General features: G+C 41.6%; 1 protein-coding gene across 1 annotated transcript in view; it reads right to left on the bottom strand.

The window, feature by feature from the left end:
• The window catches only part of LOC137428581 (receptor-type tyrosine-protein phosphatase delta), a 417416-nt gene that overhangs the window by 297955 nt on the left and 98919 nt on the right, over positions 1 to 20542 (bottom strand). The window contains exon 12 of the mRNA XM_078777195.1: positions 19844 to 20437. Coding sequence (XP_078633321.1) covers positions 19844 to 20437 — 594 coding nt within the window. The remainder of the gene's footprint in view (positions 1 to 19843; positions 20438 to 20542) is intronic.

Raw genomic sequence — 20542 nt, 5'->3', positions numbered from 1 at the left:
ATCTAGCTCTATTCTCATACACTCAAGGTGTGCTTTCCTGAAATTGAATAGCCTTACTCGACTATCCCAAACTCTTAAAATAACCATTCCACACACTATGTTATGGTCACTTGATCCTAAATGCTCTCCTATAATATGTTCACCTCCTCCACCATATTTGGATCATTACTTAAAATGAGGTCAAACACTAAATGATCCACCACACAAAGGATTTTCCTATCACGCGAACCCGGGTTACACTCCCCCTAAAATAGATTAATTAATTATGTAAAATGAGTAAAAATCACGGGGCAACCCGGGTTACCACGTGGTGGATCAAATTCCTACTAATGACCTTATCTACAAACTGGGTTAAAAAGTAATTCTGGACTAGATCCAGGAAATCCTCATCTGCTCTGCTCTTTCCCTGTTTCTGAACCCAATCTATCTCTGGCAAGTTAAAATCACCCATAATCAATTCTCTTCCCTAACTACATGTCCTTCTGAATTATTAATGAACTCCCCCTTCCTCCTCTTCCCTCAAACTAAGAGCCCTATAAAAGAATCCCATCAGTATCTTACTGTTTTTGCAATATCGAATCTCAATCCATACAGAATCCTTGACATGAATTCCCTCCTTAATGTCATCCCTTTCTCTCGATACTGTCTTTTACTTGCAGATTGCTTCATCTCTTCTAGAGTCCCTGTATATAGAGAGTTGTGTCAACTCAAATTTGGACGCCATTTTGTGTCTAAGTGTGTCGGATTAGATATACATGTACATTCGCGATATGGGGTGATATATTCTAAACCTGCTAAAAAAAATTTTACTACACATATTTAGTCTTATTATTACATACAGGTGATATTTGTTTTGTCAAAAACTCAGCTATTGCCGTGAAAAAGAGCTGTGTGGTGATATTAAAAGTGGTATGGCAATGCATATTACAAGCCAACACTGCATATAAGAGCTAACATTATAAGTAAGACAAACCAATGCTGTCGTTCTCTGAATTTTAATAACTTTTAGAAAGGAGTGTGGGCATATCCAATGTTTTTTAAAGGGTGCCGAGAGCAATTCCGGTGTAGGACTTCCAGCCGACATATAGTCTAACACACTTAAAATAAATTCTGTACGTGGTATTGCCATATTTCTATAGTGTACAACTTTAGCTTTATCGACATTTATATTCAATTTCCATTGTAATGATTTAACAAGCTGCAAGTCAGCTTCTGTCTCTGACATAAGGAAAACGTCATCGGCATCTAGTAAGATTGAAACGTTCATTTATTACTACACCCTTGCCCAGAACTCTGATGGATATTGCCTGATCGATTAATATGTTTCATAGCTGGCGACTTAATTAACACTTAATTTTCGACTGCGCCAAGCCGTAATTAAACAGAGAAAAAACTTTTAAAAATACCTGCAGTGTGCACGGTTCGTCTAGTCGAACAGATATGGAAAAGCACAGATACGACGTCGTATTCACCATAACTTGTTTAATTTCACCAGGAACACGATGAGGCCAACACAGTAAACATTCAGTACAAAACTTGGTTCATACATTCAGTACAGAACATGATTCATACATTCAGACCGTAAGAAAACTCTGCCCGTAATACAACACTCTGACCAGACCAACACTTCATCCCACTACGTTCACTCCTCACAAGTGAGACTCATCACTACTCCGTTCACTCCTCACAAGTGAGACTCATCACTACTCCGTTCACTCCTCACAAGTGAGACTCATCACTACTCCGTTCACTCCTCACAAGTGAGACACCATCACTACTCCGTTCACTCCTCACAAGTGAGACTCATCACTACTCCGTTCACTCCTCACAAGTGAGACTCATCACTACTCCGTTCACTCCTCACAAGTGAGACTCATCACTACTCCATTCACTCCTCACAAGTGAGACTCATCACTACTCCGTTCACTCCTCACAAGTGAGACTCATCACTACTCCGTTCACTCCTCACAAGTGAGACTCATCACTACTCCGTTCACTCCTCACAAGTGACAAGTCACAAGTCACAAGAATCACAAGCGGTCCGCTAGGACTACCCGAAAAAAATTGAGCAGGGTTCTTCCCACGGAAATGCATTTTTGGTCAGCTCCTTGAAGATTATAAACAAACACAAATCACTTCCCTTTAAAAGGGTTTTCAACGGGCAGACAACCAAAAAAAAACCGAGCAGATAGAATTGCTTTTGAACATCGATCATCAAGCGGCGTGGGCCTACCTGGCAGAGTCTCGAGGAGTCGATCGCTTTCCAGCTCTTTCGTCTGACTTTCGCTTCCCAAATTTGTCTTCTGACTTTATCACTTGGAAATCTATACATCTTATATTTCCCAGATTGGTTTGAACAACCAAAAGCAGAACAACCAGTCATTTTGTTTGGCAATAAACAACATTCCCGTACCAAGCTGACGTTCACGCACGGTGAAGTTAGACACAAAATGGCGCCACGAAATCACGTGACCAGAAATCTCGGGTCAGCGCATGGCGCAACTCTCTTTATACAGGGACTCTAATCTCTTCTATTTCTCTTTCCTATCACACTGACTAAGGTTACAGTTACATAACTAAGGGAAGATCTACTGTAATCTATATACCCCACAAGGGTTGGGTTAATAACATGCTATCAAAAAACCGAGGCGAATTCCTTACTTCCGCGGTTGTTAGTACTGGACACCGCTCGTCATTGATTTATGAACCATACACCATTTCAATCCATTAACTGTGTATTCACGACATTGAGATAAAAGTGTTATGGTCATATTTACGATATTATTATTATTAATATTACGAAAACAATACTATTGAAACGATACACTACTGTATTAAGAAAACTGGGCTTGATTTGTCCGAAGCGGCCCAAAGGTGAGGCATAAAGCCTAAGGCCAATACATACCGTAATGTTGGAAAAGCCGTAACGCCGATGCTTTCGAGATTTGATGGTCATTTTAACAATCGGTTTGTTTGTGTGTCACACTGAATGAAAAACATAAAGGTAGAGCATGGTGATTGTGATATGTGACAGGTTCGACGATATGTTCGGCCTGAACGAAATTGGAATCAAAATGCCGGAGTGTGGAGAGTCAGCCTCCGTACCGCCGTAATGACATCAGAGGTAAACACATCACGCTGTCATGTGACAAGATCCTCAGCTCTGATTGGTATACGTTTGAGGGGACATACATACATACATACATACTTACAAACAAACACTGTTCTAGGCGGCTTTGCCCGTAAAAAAAGTCTGAGTTTTCTATTCAATTACCACCGCAAACCTTGCTGCCCCTTTACCTTAGCATTTGGCTGGCCTTCTGGAAAAACTCCCTTTGCTCCCAAAATGATCCGCACTGCTTCTTAAATGCAAAACCTTCCTCCCTACACCATTCTTTCAGCCATAGGTTAGCATCTATCGCTCTTCTCATAAATTATATTACACTTCCTAATCTTGGAAGAATACCAGAAAACATTACAACACAACCCTTTGCTTTCAGGTGCTCACCTAATATCCTGTACATTTTTTTCAAAAACCTCAGAGTAAATTTTCCCTACATCGTTTGCTCCTGGGTTAACTACAACCAACATCTTTCTCCCATGATCCAAAATAAAGTCGTTTAACCTTCCTTCAATGTTCCTAACTCCTGCTCCTACACAACTCGACATCTACAATCCTTCTTGCATAATGAAGAATCTACATATTTAATAGTTTAATCACCAACAAAAACGGTCTCCCTGGCCTCATTCCTACCTATCTCTATTGCTGCACCCTCAAACCTGCCTGTACTTGCTACACCCTTAATTCTGCCTGCACCTGCTAAACCTTCACCACTACTTGCACTCACTATACTCTCACCACTGCCAACACTTGCTGCACCCTCACCAATACATGCACTTGCTGCACCCTCACCAATGCCTGCACTCGCTACACACTCACCAATGCCTGAACTCGCTAAAACCTCACCACAGCCTGAACTCGCTACACCCACACCACTGCCTGTAATTACTATCTCTCACCACTGCCTTCACTCTCACCACTGCCTGCACTCACTATACCCTCACCACAGCCTGAACTCGCTACACCCACACCACTGCCTGTAATTACTATCTCTCACCACTGCCTGCACTCACTATACCCTCACCACAGCCTGAACTCGCTACACACACACCACTGCCTGTAATTACTATCTCTCACCACTGCCTTCACTCTCACCACTGCCTGCACTCACTATACCCTCACCACAGCCTGAACTCGCTACACCCACACCACTGCCTGTAATTACTATCTCTCACCACTGCCTTCACTCTCACCACTGCCTTCACTCTCACTACTGCCTTCACTCTCACCACTTCCTGCACTCACTATACCCTCACCACAGCCTGAACTCGCTACACACACACCACTGCCTGTAATTACTATCTCTCACCACTGCCTTCACTCTCACCACTGCCTTCACTCTCACCACTGCCTGCACTCACTATACCCTCACCACAGCCTGAACTTGCTACACCAACACTACTGCCTGCAATTACTATCTCTCACCACTGCCAGCACTCTCAACCACTGCCTGCACTCACGATACCCTCACCACAGCCTGAACTCGCTACACACACACCACTGCCTGTAATTACTATCTCTCACCACTGCCTTCACTCTCACCACTGCCTTCACTCTCACCACTGCCTGCACTCATTATACCCTCACCACAGCCTGAACTTGCTACGCCCACACTACTGCCTGCCATTACTATCTCTCACCACTGCCAGCACTCTCACCACTGCCAGCACTCTCACCACTGCCTGCAATCACTATACCCTCACCACAGCCTGAACTTGCTACACCCACACGACTGCCTGCAATTACTATCTCTCACCACTGCCAGCACTCTCAAACCACTGCCTGCACTCTCAACCACTGCCTGCACTCACCATACCCTCACCACAGCCTGAACTTGCTACACCCACACCACTGCCTGCAATTACTATCTCTCACCGCTGCCTGCACTCTCAACCACTGCCTGCACTCACCATACCCTCACCACAGCCTGAACTTGCTGCACCCACACCACTGCCTGCAATTACTATCTCTCACCACTGCCTGCTCTCTCACCATTGCCTGCACTCACTATACCCTCACCACCGCCCGCACTCGCTGCACCCTCACAACTGCCTGAACTTGCTCCACCAACACCATTGCCAATCTCCTCTGCAAACTCACTCCACAAACACAACCCACTTCTATATATAAATGCCTCACATTCTGATGCTGTAAAGTAATTATCATTATCAACCTAGCAGTAACTATCTTCATGTGAGCTATTTCCTCAACCTTCCGCCAACATTGACTACCCTTTATCACCACTATCCCTGATGTGGCCCACATCAAGCATCTATCCCACTGTTTGTAATCTTCTGCTCTTCTCCTTATTTCCGGATTACCTTGCTCCCTTTTACCCCATTTCCCAACCACGTTTCCAATTGACTTAACCACTCGACTGGGAGTAACAAACAAGTATGGCTGATGCATCCAAATAAAAACGAATACAATTACCCGCAAATCTGCAACAAGCACCATATGCACAACACCAAAACAAAATATCACGATAACAAACGCGAGAGACAAAAAAACCCAAGCACTTATCACGTTCTGCCGCATGGAGATATCAAATAGGCCATCAAATCCTGCAGCAAAAGAGAAAAGGATAACGAGGAACCTTTCCACTCGCGTGTTCACAAGACTCACGTGGTAAAGAAAGTAATCCTTTCTGGGGATAAGAGCAAGAATGGGATGGGAATTTGAGCCTTTTAAAATATATAAATAAGAGTTTATATGACAGTCTGCCTTACCACCAGCCAATGTCCCCTTACGTTTTTACCACCAACCTTGTTTGAGAGAAGAGACACATAAAGAACATATTCCAAAGATTGTGTTGATCTTTCCCAACAAGATCTTAAAGTCGAAGTAAAGGTTGGACAGCTCAAATTTGAGAAACAGAATGGGAAAACATATATCAAATGAAAAGAGGACCATGGGACCTCAACTATCGCAACAAATTGCAATGCTATTGTGTTTTATACAGCCATCAAAAGCCAATGGAATACCTTTTCAAATCAAATCAAAATTGATATCCTTCAACAAAAGCAGCAGGTTTCAAAGAAGGCACTATCGAAATCCATATTCTTTCGCACCACTTCACTCTCTGTCATGAACATTAATACAGTTTTATTGAGTAAACTTATCATCACAAAAGTGTGACGAGTATAAAATTTGGGACCAAGGACAATATTTGAAATCCCATTATTTTGCAACAGATTAATTACTATGATATATAACCTGCCGGTAATAACAGGTAATAACTTAATCTCCATTATTTTGACTGGCTTTTACCATTGTCCATCAAAACGGAGCTTACTCTCCTGAATCGCACAAACCTCTTGGGAAATTTTGCTTAATTTTGGATTAAGTGAATGGTTTCAGAATTTGATTGCATCTTGCCGAATCTCAAAAGGAATACCTGATAAGAATTCATGCTTTTTCTGACTTCGCTCCTCAAATGAAGTATCAAGACGCATTTAAAAGTGCTCAAATCCATGAATGTATAGGACACTTTTTCCCTTATCTCAACTGTGAAAGACTGACGCCACAGTTATTCTTCAACAAGAAGAAGCAAGTCCAATTAGTTAAAGCTAACAGTGTACAATTGTCTCCTTTTTCTAACTTCCACAATCCCATACAAAAATTATACACAATTATGTTCTTTCAAAACTCTTTCCAGAATCACCTTGGACAAAACAGATGTGTATTTCCACTCGTATCCACATAGGTTTACAGTCACGTGAAAAAGTAAGTACACCCCATGTAAAGTTTTGACTTTTTCAACATATTTCAACATACAGCCATTTGATCTTCATTTCAACAATATTGATAGATAAAGGTGATATAATATAACAAATATCATGAAACATTTACATTTTGTAGTCTGGTGTTGGCTTAGCGGTTAGGGTGCAGGCCTGGGATCTCAGGATCCTGGGTTCGATCGCTAAATCTTGCTGGGATGAATGATCCCGGTGTGTACCCCGGTTTGGAATAGGTACACCGTATCCCTGCGCATCCTAAGAGGCGACTAAGGGTTGGCGTCAGGAAGGGCATCCAGCCATAAAAACATTGCCTCAAAACAGGGAACCATTGTCATAGGGCCCGCAAGGCTAACCCCCGCTCTAGCAGGGAAAATTGCCTTAAAACGATCATTCATTCATTCATTTACATTTTATTGTATAATTGTCCATTGTATAATTTAAATAAACATAAATGCAAATTTCGCATATGGAAAAAGTAAGTACACCCTTGGCTCTAATAGGTGGTATTGCCCCCTTTGGCAGAAACAACCTCAAGTAGGGATTTCTTATAACTGTCTACCAGTTTCTGACGTCGACTGGGAGAAATTTTTGCACACTCCTCCATGCAGAATTCTTTCAGCTGCACGATGTTTGAGGGGTTTCTTGCATGCACAGCTCGTTTCAAATCCCCCCACAACATCTCGATAGGATTTAGATCCGGGCTTTGATTTGGCCATTCCAGAACCCTCCATTTCTTTCTTTTCAGCCATTCCTTGGTGTATTTACTGGTATGTTTAAGGTCATTGTCATGTTGCAAGGTCCACCTTCGGTTAAGCTTCAACTTTCCAACAGATGGCCTCACATTATCCTCAAGCACCCTGTGGTACAATGAATAATTCATAGTGGATTCTATGATGGTGAGCTGCCCAGGCCCTGATGCAGCAAAGCTGCCCCAAAGCAAAATATTTCCACCACCATGCTTTACAGTTGGTATCAGGTTCTTATGGTCAAATGCTGTCTTTGGTTTTCGCCAAACATGTCTTCTGGTACTGTGGCCAAATAGCTCTACCTTTGACTCATCTGCCCAGAGCACATTGTTCCAGAAGTGCTGGTCTTTGCCTAGGTGTTCATTGGCAAACTTTAGTCTTGCCCTGATGTTCTTTCTGGACAGCAAAGGTTTCCTCCTGGCACACCTCCCATGTAGATCAAATTTGTGCAGCCTCTTTCTAATGGTAGACTCGTGCACTTTGACATCAACAGTGGCAAGAGCTACCTGTAGGTCCCGTGATGACATTCTGGGGTTCTTAGAGACTTCTTTCAGCATCTTGCGGTCTGCTCTCAGGCTGAACTTGCTGGGGCGGCCTGGCCTGAACAAGTTGGCAGTTGTTTGGAATCTTCTCCACTTGTAGATGATCTTCCGGACAGTCGAATGATTGATTTCAAATTGTTTGGAGATCTTTTTAAATCCCTTCCCAGACTCGTAGGCATCTATAACCTTCTTTCTGAAGGCCTCAGAGAGCTCTTTTGATCTTGGCATGGTGACGCCGCACACTTCAACAACAAAGAGCAAACCAAACTAAATGTCTGAGGTTTAAATAAGACAGGTTCCTCCAAGATCCTCTCTAACGATGTTCTAATCATTTGCACCTGAGCTGGTGCACCTGATTCTAATTTTAGGTATTTGAAGCAGTGATAAATGTCGGGGTGTACTAACTTTTTCCACATGCGAAATTTGCATTTATGTTTATTTAAATTATACAATGGACTACAAAATGTAAATGTTTCATGATATTTGTTATGTTATATCACCTTTATCTATCAATATTGTTGAAATGAAGATCAAATAGCTGTATGTTGAAATATGTTTCAAAAGTCAAAACTTTACATGGGGTGTACTTACTTTTTCACGTGACTGTATGACCATTCTGTGAAAGTTGAGGACCAAGCACAATCAATTGCCATTAAATTTATGTTCTTATGATAGAAAAGGAATTGAAGGGAGATGAGGAGAATCTCTGCTCTCTGAAGATCATCATTTGGACAATAAAGTGTGCTCCCTTGAGAGGTAGAGCATCATTTACCTCCACGCTCTTGCACTATTTAATCCTCTATGGGTCACCAACAATGCAGTTCCTCCAGGTAGTGTTCAAAAAATAACTCTTTGATTGCTTTGCGATGAGAAAATCAGGCATATTCTTTCCTGGGCAACTGAATTCCACAGGTGCGTTACCTCTAATCTACACAGCGTTCTGCAGTTTGTTTAGATGGCGCATTTGGAATCGATCTATGGTCACAACACTTATTTAAGCGGGCAAGCAACTCGTTCTCCAGGGAAATAATGAAGACCTATATTCAAACACAAGCCCCGAGCTTTCAACAAACCTTATTCTTCGTACTCTTTAGACATGCAATAAAAACTTCAAAAATCCAAAAAGTAATCCACAAACAACAAACAACAGGCATTTTAAGGCAATTTTCCCTGCAAGAGCAGGGGATTTTACATGGGGTGTACTTATACAGGGGGTGTACTGTACTGTACTCTATACTCCCTCAACAAGTATTGAGTATCTCGGGCAATAATGACCAGACTGATGTGAATCGGCCACCAACGGTTCAGTTTAAAATCCTGAGAATAAAATGTAGTCTTCTATATCAAGGGTAGTCTGAAAGTCACTTTACCCCACCCCAGTAAAGCGTTCATTCTTAAACTCTAAATATACAGGTTTTACAGAACAGTACTTACAATTTTTTTTATTTTTTTTTGTATACAAGATCGAGGCTCGTGTAAGACCTAACATCAGTGACAAAAAAAAAAAACGGACACACAAAACATACAATAAAGGGAGCGGGAGACAAGATGGGGAGAGAGAGGGCAGCACACAAGTACAACAGCAGAGAACAGGGACATCGGAAAATCTGTGGGAGGGAGAGGGCTTGGGTCATTGTATCTGTGTACGCTCCATCATTCTCCATGCAAAACTGAATTTGTCTCCAAATCCTCTTAAACACCTTGTGTAGCATTTGTGGAATGACTAAGAATGAATGCTTTACTGGGGAGGGACAAAGTGACTTTCATGGCACCCTGTACTATATATTCGTAAATTTTTAAACAAAATGTCATTTGATATACTATAGTAACTAACATTCCAACATCAAAGTAAATATTTTCACTAATTCAGCAAAATGAATTTTAGTGAATCACTCATTACTCTCTCTCTATCTCTCTGATGAACTGAACTCTTCGCAGAGTTCTCTTCGGTGGTGACGAGGTAGATTCCTGAGCAAGGGTGATATATCTCTGGCATATTGTTACACCCTTGTTTGGTCGGTGTTATTTACTCATATTCACCAAACTTTGGAATTGACTATTGGATGATTTTCTTTCATAGCAAGGGTGGAGTAAAAATATTTCAGAATGAAATTTCAGTAAAGAAAAGAGAAATACATGGACTACTATATTTTGAAACAGTTGTATTTAAGCCAATTTCACTTATAATTTATCAAAGTTTTTTTTTTTTTTTCAGATTTTGCCAAAACTGCAAAGAAGCATATGCCTTATAGATGTGTATAGCAGGCAGTGAAACTGCTATAACAAGCATTCTGAGTATTGCGCTGCAATACATGTCCCCTACCAAAGTTCAAAGTGCCATAACTTTGTCAAAAATGATCGAATATGCAAATTTATGCACGGTTGATGCTGGTTTTCAAACTTGATCTGAGGTATGCTGAGACACGTGTGTCACGCCTCGCCTCGTTGATAAGCCCGCAAGGTCGCTCCGTGCAGTGGCCTGCACGTATTGCACCGTGTGAATTATATAAATGATTACCAACTCACGGTCTGAGGTACTAGTGATTAAAGAGATATCCATTAAAAAAAAAAAAATTTCCGTTTAATTAACGATATCTGCCAAACCACGTGCCCTATCGCAAATTCCAAAAGGACATTTTAGTAGACTGACATGCTGAACAGATTTGTGAAGTTTCCCCTCGATTGGATCAACAATGAGGGAGGGGCTCGGTTTTAAAGGTTCATGCTTAAAAACGTCATAACTATGAAACCATCAGTAATTTATCATATTTTTCGGTTCACGATCAATGATCGATGTGTATATATAAACGTTGCTCGGCTTGGCTCCGCCCCTCCGGAAAGCGCGTGCTGTGTCGCGCTGTTGACGTTCGCGAGACAAGGCTGAGGGCGCGCGGTGCGGCTTGAGGAGAACTCGAGAATAAACAAGAGATGTCCATTTAAAAAAATATTTTCGTTTAATTAACGATATCTGCCAAACCACGTGCCCTATCGCAAATTCCAAAAGGACATTTTAGTGCTGAACAGATCTGTGAAGTTTCCCCTTGATTGGATCAAAAATGAGGGAGGAGCTCGGTTTTAAAGGTTCATGCTTAAAAACGTCATATCTCTGAAACCATGTGACGCATGAGGTCATGCTCACTGACTTTTTTGTTCGTCATGGGCATGTGATTCTGCCTGCAAAGTTTGGCCTCGATCTGTTCAACCGTTGCAGAGAAAAAGGGATTTTCGTGTTTTCACAAAAAACAATATGGCGACCGAACCACGTGACCTACGACGTCATAATTACCATTAAAATATTCTACAGACCGAGTCCATCATATGGTGAAAATTTTATCTCAATCAGTCCTATTATTGCAGAGAAATTGGTTTTTAAAGGAAATTAAAACTTAAAATGGCACTGAGTTAAGGATCATCAGAATTATCAGAATTACCAAAGTTCAAAGTGCCATAACTGTCAAAAATGATCGAAACGTCGTGAAGTTCGAACTTGATCTGTAACTTATCATGAGGAAACCATGTGCCAAGTTTGAAATCATTAGCATTAAGCGTTTAGAAAAACAGTCCGGAAAACTGTTCTTTGCGTGATGGACTGACGGACTGACAGACGGAGGGACGGAGGGACGGAGTGCAAACCTAAAGTCCCCTCCGGTGTACACCGGTAGGGGACTAATAAAGATGAGAGTCTGTACATTGGCTACCAGGTTTACAAAGCATATTGCCATACCACTGCTTCAGTTATAAATCTGTTCAAGGTCAACAATGTTGAAACTCTACATTTACCAGTCAAGAGCCCACACATGAAACTAAATCAAACCATTTTGGGAATCTCAAAAGTCTGTTTGAATGGAAATGCCAATGAATGGAAACTTGCATTTGGCACAACAGGAGGAATGGCACAATATTAGAAATCTAATATGTGAGAAAATTTGATTCACAATGTCAAATGTCTTTGTCGTGCATGCAAAAAGAAGAGTTTAAGCCTTGCTCTATGGCTAAGGTGGACAGACACCTTATTAAAATATAATAAATGCCAATGTATTAATAAATTATTCGTGTTACATTGCTTTTGGTAAAAGTGTATTTCATTTGCTTATATAGTAATCAACTTACAATGATACTTTGATAAAAGGCTGCATGGTGCCACAGAAGTGAGACTCGGTGACAACCATCAACAAACGTACAGCCATAAACCTTGTTCCCAGTGATTATTAGTCCCCTACCGGTGTACACCGGAGGGGACTTTAGGTTTGCACTCCGTCCCTCCGTCCCTCCGTCTGTCAGTCCGTCAGTCCGTCACGCAAAGAACAGTTTTCCGGACTTTTTTTCTAAACGCTTAATGCTAATGATTTCAAACGTGGCAGATGGTTTCCTCATGATAAGTTACAGATCAAGTTCGAACTTCAGGACGTTTCGATCATTTTTGACAAAGTTATGGCACTTTGAACTTTGGTAATTCTGATAATTCTGATGATCCTTAACTCAGTGCCATTTTAAGTTTTAATTTCCTTTAAAAACCAATTTCTCTGCAATAATAGGACCGATTGAGATCAAATTTTCACCATATGATGGACTCGGTCTGTGGAATATTTCAATGGTAATTATGACGTCACAGGTCACGTGGTTCGGTCGCCATATTGTTTTTCGTGGAAACTTTTTCTCTGCAACGGCTGAACAGATCGAGGCCAAACTTTGCAGGCATTATCGCATACCCATGACGAACAAAAAAGTCACCGAGCATGACGTCATGCGTCACATGGTTTCAGAGTTATGACGTTTTTAAGCATGAACCTTTAAAACCAAGCTCCTCCCTCATTTTTGATCCAATCGAGGGAAACTTCACAGATCTGTTCAGCACTAAAATGTCCTTTTGGAATTTGCGATAGGGCACGTGGTTTGGCAGATATCGTTAATTAAACGAAAATATTTTTTTAAAATGGATATCTCTTGTTTATTCTCGAGTTCTCCTCAAGCCGCACTGCGCGTCCTCAGCCTCGTCTCGCGAACGTCAACAGTGCGACACAGCACGCGCTTTCCGGGGGGCGAAGCCAAGCCGAGCAACATATATATACACATCGATCATTGATCGTGAACCCGAAAATATGATAAATTACTGATGGTTTCAGAGTTATGACGTTTTTAAGCATGAACCTTTAAAACCTAGCTCCTCCCTCATTTTTGATCCAATCGAGGGGAAACTTCAAAATCTGTTCAGCATGTCAGTCTACTAAAATGTCCTTTTGGAATTTGCAATAGGGCACGTGGTTTGGCAGATATCGTTAATTAAACGAAAATATTTTTAAAAATGGATATCTCTTGAAACGCTCGTACCTCAGACCGTGATTTGGTAATAAATTATATAATTCACACAGTGGAATACGTGCAGGCCGCTGCACGGAGCGACCTTGCGGGCTTATCAACGAGGCGAGGCGTGACACACGTGTCTCAGCATACCTCAGATCAAGTTTGAAAACCAGCATCAACCGTGCATAAATTTGCATATTCGATCATTTTTGACAAAGTTATGGCACTTTGAACTTTGGTAGGGGACATGTATTGCAGCGCAATACTCAGAGTGCTTGTTTAGTTGGTCATCTAATGCCCTGTCCACAATGGAACTGTTCATGTGCTGGAACAGCTGTTAGCACCACCTTCTCTCTCCTGAATCCTGACTTCCAAAAGAAAACCGGCCATCAATCAGGCCAGCGAAGCTTTCCTGCAGGCCACCTTCTCATCCCTTTACAGTGAGTGTAACAGTTCATTGGTCTTATAACATCATCACGTCCCTAGCCATCTGTCATCATGCTTCATAACCCTTTTAACACTGTCAAAGACAAAATGACAGACAAGAAGAAAGCCCCAACATGGTTCTCTTTGAAGAGTAAATATTTCTGGTGCTTTGAGCAAAGAGAATATGCAAGCAGTATTGGCATTGTGTTCAAATAATGAAAATGTGTTCCATTGCATTTCTTCAGGGCAGCTGTTATCGAAGGGTATCCATCATTCTCCACAGGAAGGCATGGAGAAAATGAGAAGGCTAACAGTTCATGCACACAAACAATGAAGGAAGGAACACACCCTCTCGGCCAGAACCATTGGTTAAATGGGATGATATTGTATGAACTTACAAGAGAGGACTTGTGAAATGTGCAGAAAGTATCTGCAAATGGGTAAAGAAAGTTTTTTTTTTTTAAATGGGTTAAAAAACGTTTGTGTGGAGCTTTAAAGGTTGCCGGTGTAACCACTTCTGCAATGTAACCCAAAGAGGAAAAAATCCAGCAGCAAGAGGCATCAACATTGATTCAGGTATTATCATTGTGGGCTAATGGCTTATCAGGTGGGATCTTAAGGTAAGGGTGCCATTTATAATAAGTTTATATTCAGCTGAAGAAAGACGAATATTTCAGGGCAGCACTACAGTGCCTTCAGAAAGTATTCACACCCGTTGACTTTTTTACAGCCTGAATTTAAAATGGGTTAAATTGAGATTTTTTTTGTCACTGATCTACACATCATACCCCATAATGTCAAACTGGAATTTCTTTTTTGAGAATTTTTTACAAAATAATTGGAAATTAAATACAGACATCAAATTTACATAAGTATTCAACCCCCTGAGTCAATACTTCGTATAAGCACCTTTGGCAGCTATTACAGCCTTGAGTCTTCTTTGGTATTTCTGAATCAGCTTTGCACATCTGGATTTGTAGAGTTTCTCCCATTCTTCCATGCAGATTTGCTCAAGCTCTGTCACGTTGGATGGGGAGCATCGATGAACAGCAAACCACAGATATCAATGGATTTCAAGTCTTGACTTTGGCTGAGCCAGTGAGCCACTCAAGGACCTCCACGTTCTTATTCTGAAGTCAATCTGAAGTTAAAGTTATTCTGAAGTTACCCTCTTATGGTGAAACTGCTAAAATAAAGACTCTGCTTACCTTCACTGTTTCATTCCTCTTTTCTCCCTCCTCTGGAACAAACTCCCAGACTCTCTTCAATTCCACTCCTCCCTCCAGGTCTTTAAAACAGCTGTCCGCCATCATCTCTTATCTTCCCCTTTCCAAAACCTTGACCTTTTATACCCCCGTTAATACATCCTAAATCCACCTCTTTCTATCTCCGACTTCATTCCTGAAATTCCTGGTAATGTCAATTTGTTTTATTCCGTGTTTTATCGCACCTCCCCCCTCCCCCCCCCCCCCCCCAGCCCTCTCCCTTCTACAGGTCTCCCAATGTCCCTGTTCTCTACTGTTGTGCTTGTGTGCTACCCTCTCTCTCCCCATCTTCTCCCACTCCCTTTATTATATGTTTTATGTGTCCGTTTATGTTTTTTGTGTTTAATGTGCTCGCCCTTACATGAGCCTCGATCTTGTATACAGAAAATAAAAAAGTCATTCCAATGTCGCTTTGGCTGTATGCTTGGGGTCGCTCGCTGTCCTGTTGTAACATAAATCTTCACTGCAGTTTAAGGTCTTTTGCACTCTGCAGCAGGTTCTCCTCAAGGATTTGCCTGTATTTGGCTCAATTCACTATTCCCTCTATCTTTATGTCTCTCAGTCCCTGCCACTGAAAATCATCCCCATATCATAATGATGACACCACACCACCATGCTTCACTGTAGGAATGGTGTTACATCTCAGCCTGTCATCCTTCCGAGGTCGGCGAAATGGGTAACAGGGTACTGGTCTCAAGGAGGGTAATGGCAGGATTTGTAGTCCGGCCATGGTAAAAACACCTCATTCCATAGCGCACACAGTGGTGTGTCGGAATGGTGCTGAGGAGTCGTCCAAGACCACAGAGACGTGCGACTATATATATATATATATGGTGTTACATGGGTGATGAGTGGTGCATGGTTTCTGCCAGTCGTAATACTTTGCATTCAGGCCGAAGAGTTAAATTTTCATCTCATCCGACCAAGGAATATTTTGCCTCACGCTCTCAGAATATTTTACGTGTCTGTTTGAAAACTCCAGGCGTGTTGTTATGTGCCTTTTTCTTAGGAGTGGTATTCTTTCTGGACACACTCCCATAAAGCCGAGATTTGTGAAGTGCTGCAGAGCCTGTAGCCCTTCCTGCAGATTCTCCCATCTCGGCCAAGGAACCCTGTAGGTCAGTCAGAGTGGTCATTGGGTTCTTGGTCACTTCCTTACGAAGTTCCTTCTTGCTTGGTTGCTCAGTTTAGTCAAATGGCCAGCTCTAGTAAGAGTCTGGATAGTTCCATATTCTTTCCATTTCATAATTCTGAAGCTCACAGTGCTCTTGGTAACTTTCAACACTCTAGAAATTGTTTTATACGTTTCCCCACATGGTGTTTTCCATACGCTACCCCACTCCCCCGACCTCGGCAGGATGACAGGCTGAGTCAACCCCCCTGGCGTTAATTCCAGCGATCGACCAGGATCCTAGGATCCCAAGCCAGCACCCTAACCGCTAAGCCAACATCAGGCTCTCAAAATATGCCAATGTGACAATATTATTTTTATTTTCAAGGTCACGTAAGATTTTGCATGGTACTGTACATATACAGTCACGTGAAAAAGTAAGTACACCCCATGTAAAGTTTTGACTTTTTCAACATATTTCAACATACAGCTATTTGATCTTCATTTCAACAATATTGGTAGATAAAGGTGATATAACATAACAAATATCATGAAACATTTACATTTTGTAGTCCATTGTAAAATTTAAATAAACATAAATGCAAATTTCGCATGTGGAAAAAGTAAGTACACCCTTGGCTCTGATAGGTGGTATTGCCCCCTTTGGCAGAAACAACCTCAAGTAGGCGTTTCCTATAACTGTCTACCAGTCTCTGACATCGACTGGTAGAAATTTTTGCACACTCCTCCATGCAGAATTCTTTCAGTTGTGCGATGTTTGAGGGGTTTCTTGCATGCACAGCTCGTTTCAAATCCCCCCACAACATCTCGATGGGATTCAGATCTGGGCTTTGACTTGGCTATTCCAGAACCCTCCATTTCTTTCTTTTCAGCCATTCCTTGGTGGATTTACTGGTATGTTTAGGGTCATTGTCATGTTGCAAGGTCCAGCTTTGGTTGAGCTTCAACTTCCCGACGGATTGCCTCACATTATCCTCAAGCACCCTCTGGTACAATGAAGAATTCATAGTGGATTCGATGATGGTGAGCTGCCCAGGCCCTGATGCAGCAAATCTGCCCCAAACTATAATATTTCCACCACCATGCTTTACAGTTGGTATCAGGTTCTTGTGGTCAAATGCTGTCTTTGGTTTTCGCCAAACATGTCTTCTGGTACTGTGGACAAATAGCTCTACCTTTGACTCATCTGTCCAGAGCACATTGTTCCAGAAGTGCTGGTCTTTGCCTAGGTGTTCAATGGCAAACTTTAGTCTTGCCCTGATGTTCTTTCTGGACAGCAAAGGTTTCCTCCTGGCACACCTCCCATGTAGATCAAATTTGTGCAGCCTCTTTCTAATGGTAGACTCGTGCACTTTGACATCAACAATGGCAAGAGCTACCTGTAGGTCCCGTGATGACATTCTGGGGTTCTTAGAGACTTCTTTCAGCATCTTGCGGTCTGCTCTCAGGCTGAACTTGCTGGGGCGGCCTGGCCTGAACAAGTTGGCAGTTGTTTGGAATCTTCTCCACTTGTAGATGATCTTCCGGACAGTCGAATGATTGATTTCAAATTGTTTGGAGATCTTTTTAAATCCCTTCCCAGACTCGTAGGCATCTATAACCTTCTTTCTGAAGGCCTCAGAGAGCTCTTTTGATCTTGGCATGGTGACGCCGCACACTTCAACAACAAAGAGCAAACCAAACTAAATGTCTGAGGTTTAAATAAGACAGGTTCCTCCAAGATCCTCTCTAACGATGTTCTAATCATTTGCACCTGAGCTGGTGCACCTGATTCTAATTTTAGGTATTTGAAGCAGTGATTAATGTCGGGGTGTACTTACTTTTTCCACATGCGAAATTTGCATTTATGTTTATTTAAATTATACAATGGACTACAAAATGTAAATGTTTCATGATATTTGTTATATTATATCACCTTTATCTATCAATATTGTTGAAATGAAGATCACATAGCTGTTGGTTGAAATATGTTGAAAAAGTCAAAACTTTACATGGGGTGTACTTACTTTTTCATGTGACTGTATATATATATATATATATATATATATATATATATATATATATATATATATATATATATATATATATACACACACATACATATACAATATAGATGGGGTGGCCATTTTTCCCCCATAAGAACCCTCTATACGTCGTACTACGATATTCCATGATATATTTGCAAGAATATTTTTTGTTTTTGATTTAGATCGTCCACTTCCATATCATGATTGCATTCGTATATTGTTAAGGTCGGCTCTCATTTGCCCTTTCATATGGAATTTTAAACACAAATAATAACAACAGAAACAGCAACAACTAAACGTAATTTAAAAGAATCTCAAGCTGAGAGTTGATTGCCTGCTCAGTTACCTGAATAATTCTTACTTAAGCAGTATTTCCTGTGACATGTGTTGAGAAAACCAAACAGCTAATTTTCTCCATCTTTTGTCAATAACCAGGCCTGATCACCTTCTAGTAAGATGCCATGTACTGTCCAGATTAATGTTCTTGTGTATCTTATCGGAAAGGACTGGGTTCTGGGTGGTACTCTTAACCTTGGCCCCATCTCAGGCAGTGAGTCCAACTCTCCTCATCTGAACTGCTATTTCTATAACATTACAACTACATTGGACTTTGTTCTCATCTTGAAAGAGAGTTGAATTGAATTTTGGAGAATGTAATTGAATTCTGGAGAGCTGAAGGATAATAAAACAAAGGAGGATAGCACAAGTAGGAAGGTGACACAAATAAAGTAAGAGGGAGGTTATGGGGGTTTTGTTTTGGTTTTTTGGGGGGGGGTTTTTGGATACAGGATTGAGGCTCGTGAAAGAGCTAACATTTAACACACACACACAAAAAAAAAAATCAAACAGGCACACAAAATATATAATAAGGGGAGTGGTAGACAAGATGGGGAGAGAAGGGGAAGCACACAAACACAACATTTGAGAGCAGGGACATCGGGAGATCTGTGGGAGGGAGAGGGCTTGGGGGAGGAGGTGTGGGAAGGAGGGGGGGGGGGGGGGTAGGGAGAGGTAAAAAAAAACACAAGGACACTGCAAGGACTTCCAGGAAAGAAATCGGTATTTCAAAAAAGTGGGTCTGGGATGAAATTAGCGGGGGTAGAAAAGATCAAGGTTTTGGATGGGGGAAGATAAGAGATGGTGGTGAACAGAGTTGGGTTTGAAGAAAGGGAGGAGGGTTGAGAAGAGTTATGTGATTTTTGAAAATTTTGTGATTTTGTTTTTTGTAATATATACTGTAGGCACTTTCAAAATGAATTGGAATATCACAGAAATTACAGCCCTGTAAATGGTGTCACAAAACACCCATACAAAGATTGTCGTGATATCCTAGCTGATACGCATCTGATGAGAATATCATCAAATGACAGGAAAAGCTTTTGTATGTGTACCGACTATCAAATCAAGCCTGTTATGACGAGCAGAATAATTTACCACATATGCATGAAGTTACTAAATGAAAACACATCTGATAAACATATTCCTTGTTATCTTCAGATAAGCAAAAGCAACATCTAATGCCAGTAAGTAAAACAAAACTTACCCTGATCTGCACTGGCTGTACGAAACTGTATGCTCCCACTGTCTGGGCCTGCTCCATGTATATTTTTTGCCCAGACCCTTGCAGTGTAAACCGTATCCGGCTTGAGGCCAAGGAGATGTGTGTCTGGCTTGTTCTCGACATTCGCGACCGTCTCCCCGGCTTCCCCAGCCTCCCCAATTTCTCGGTATGCCACACTGTAACCCGTGAGATGGCCATTTCTTCGGGAGATTGTTGGTGGCTCCCAGCGCAACTCTGCCTCTTGAGAACTCAGCCCAGTAACAACAAGGCCCAGTGGTGCACCAGTGGGAGCAGCACCAGGTGTTTTCACGGACACCTCACTTTTCTCTCCCAAGCCAGCAGGGTTTTTGGCTGTGAGCTGAAATGTGTATGTTGCTCCCTGGTGTAAGTTGGATATTCCTCGTTTAAGATCACTGGGTGGCAAGTCAAGTGATGTTGGAGATTGTTCACCATCAGCCCGGCCATATAAAAGATGGTAGCCAAGAAGAGTGCCATGAGTAATTGATGGAGGTTTCCACTTTAGTTGTGCGGTGGTATCTTTTGTCAGAGTAACCTGAAGTGGAGGTGCACTCGGAACTGAGGAATCATGGCAAAGAGATAAAAAGAGAAGTAACAACCAAGTCGTGGCAGCAATTTCATCTGTATAATACCATATTAAACCAGTTACGATCGAAGTAATTC

This window comes from Myxine glutinosa, chromosome 1 (genome assembly GCF_964187855.1).
Source record: "Myxine glutinosa chromosome 1, kmMyxGlut1.1, whole genome shotgun sequence".
Classification (NCBI taxonomy): domain Eukaryota; kingdom Metazoa; phylum Chordata; class Myxini; order Myxiniformes; family Myxinidae; genus Myxine; species Myxine glutinosa.
The sequence above is the reverse complement of the archived record's forward strand: the minus strand, read 5'-3'. Positions and strand labels throughout refer to the sequence as shown.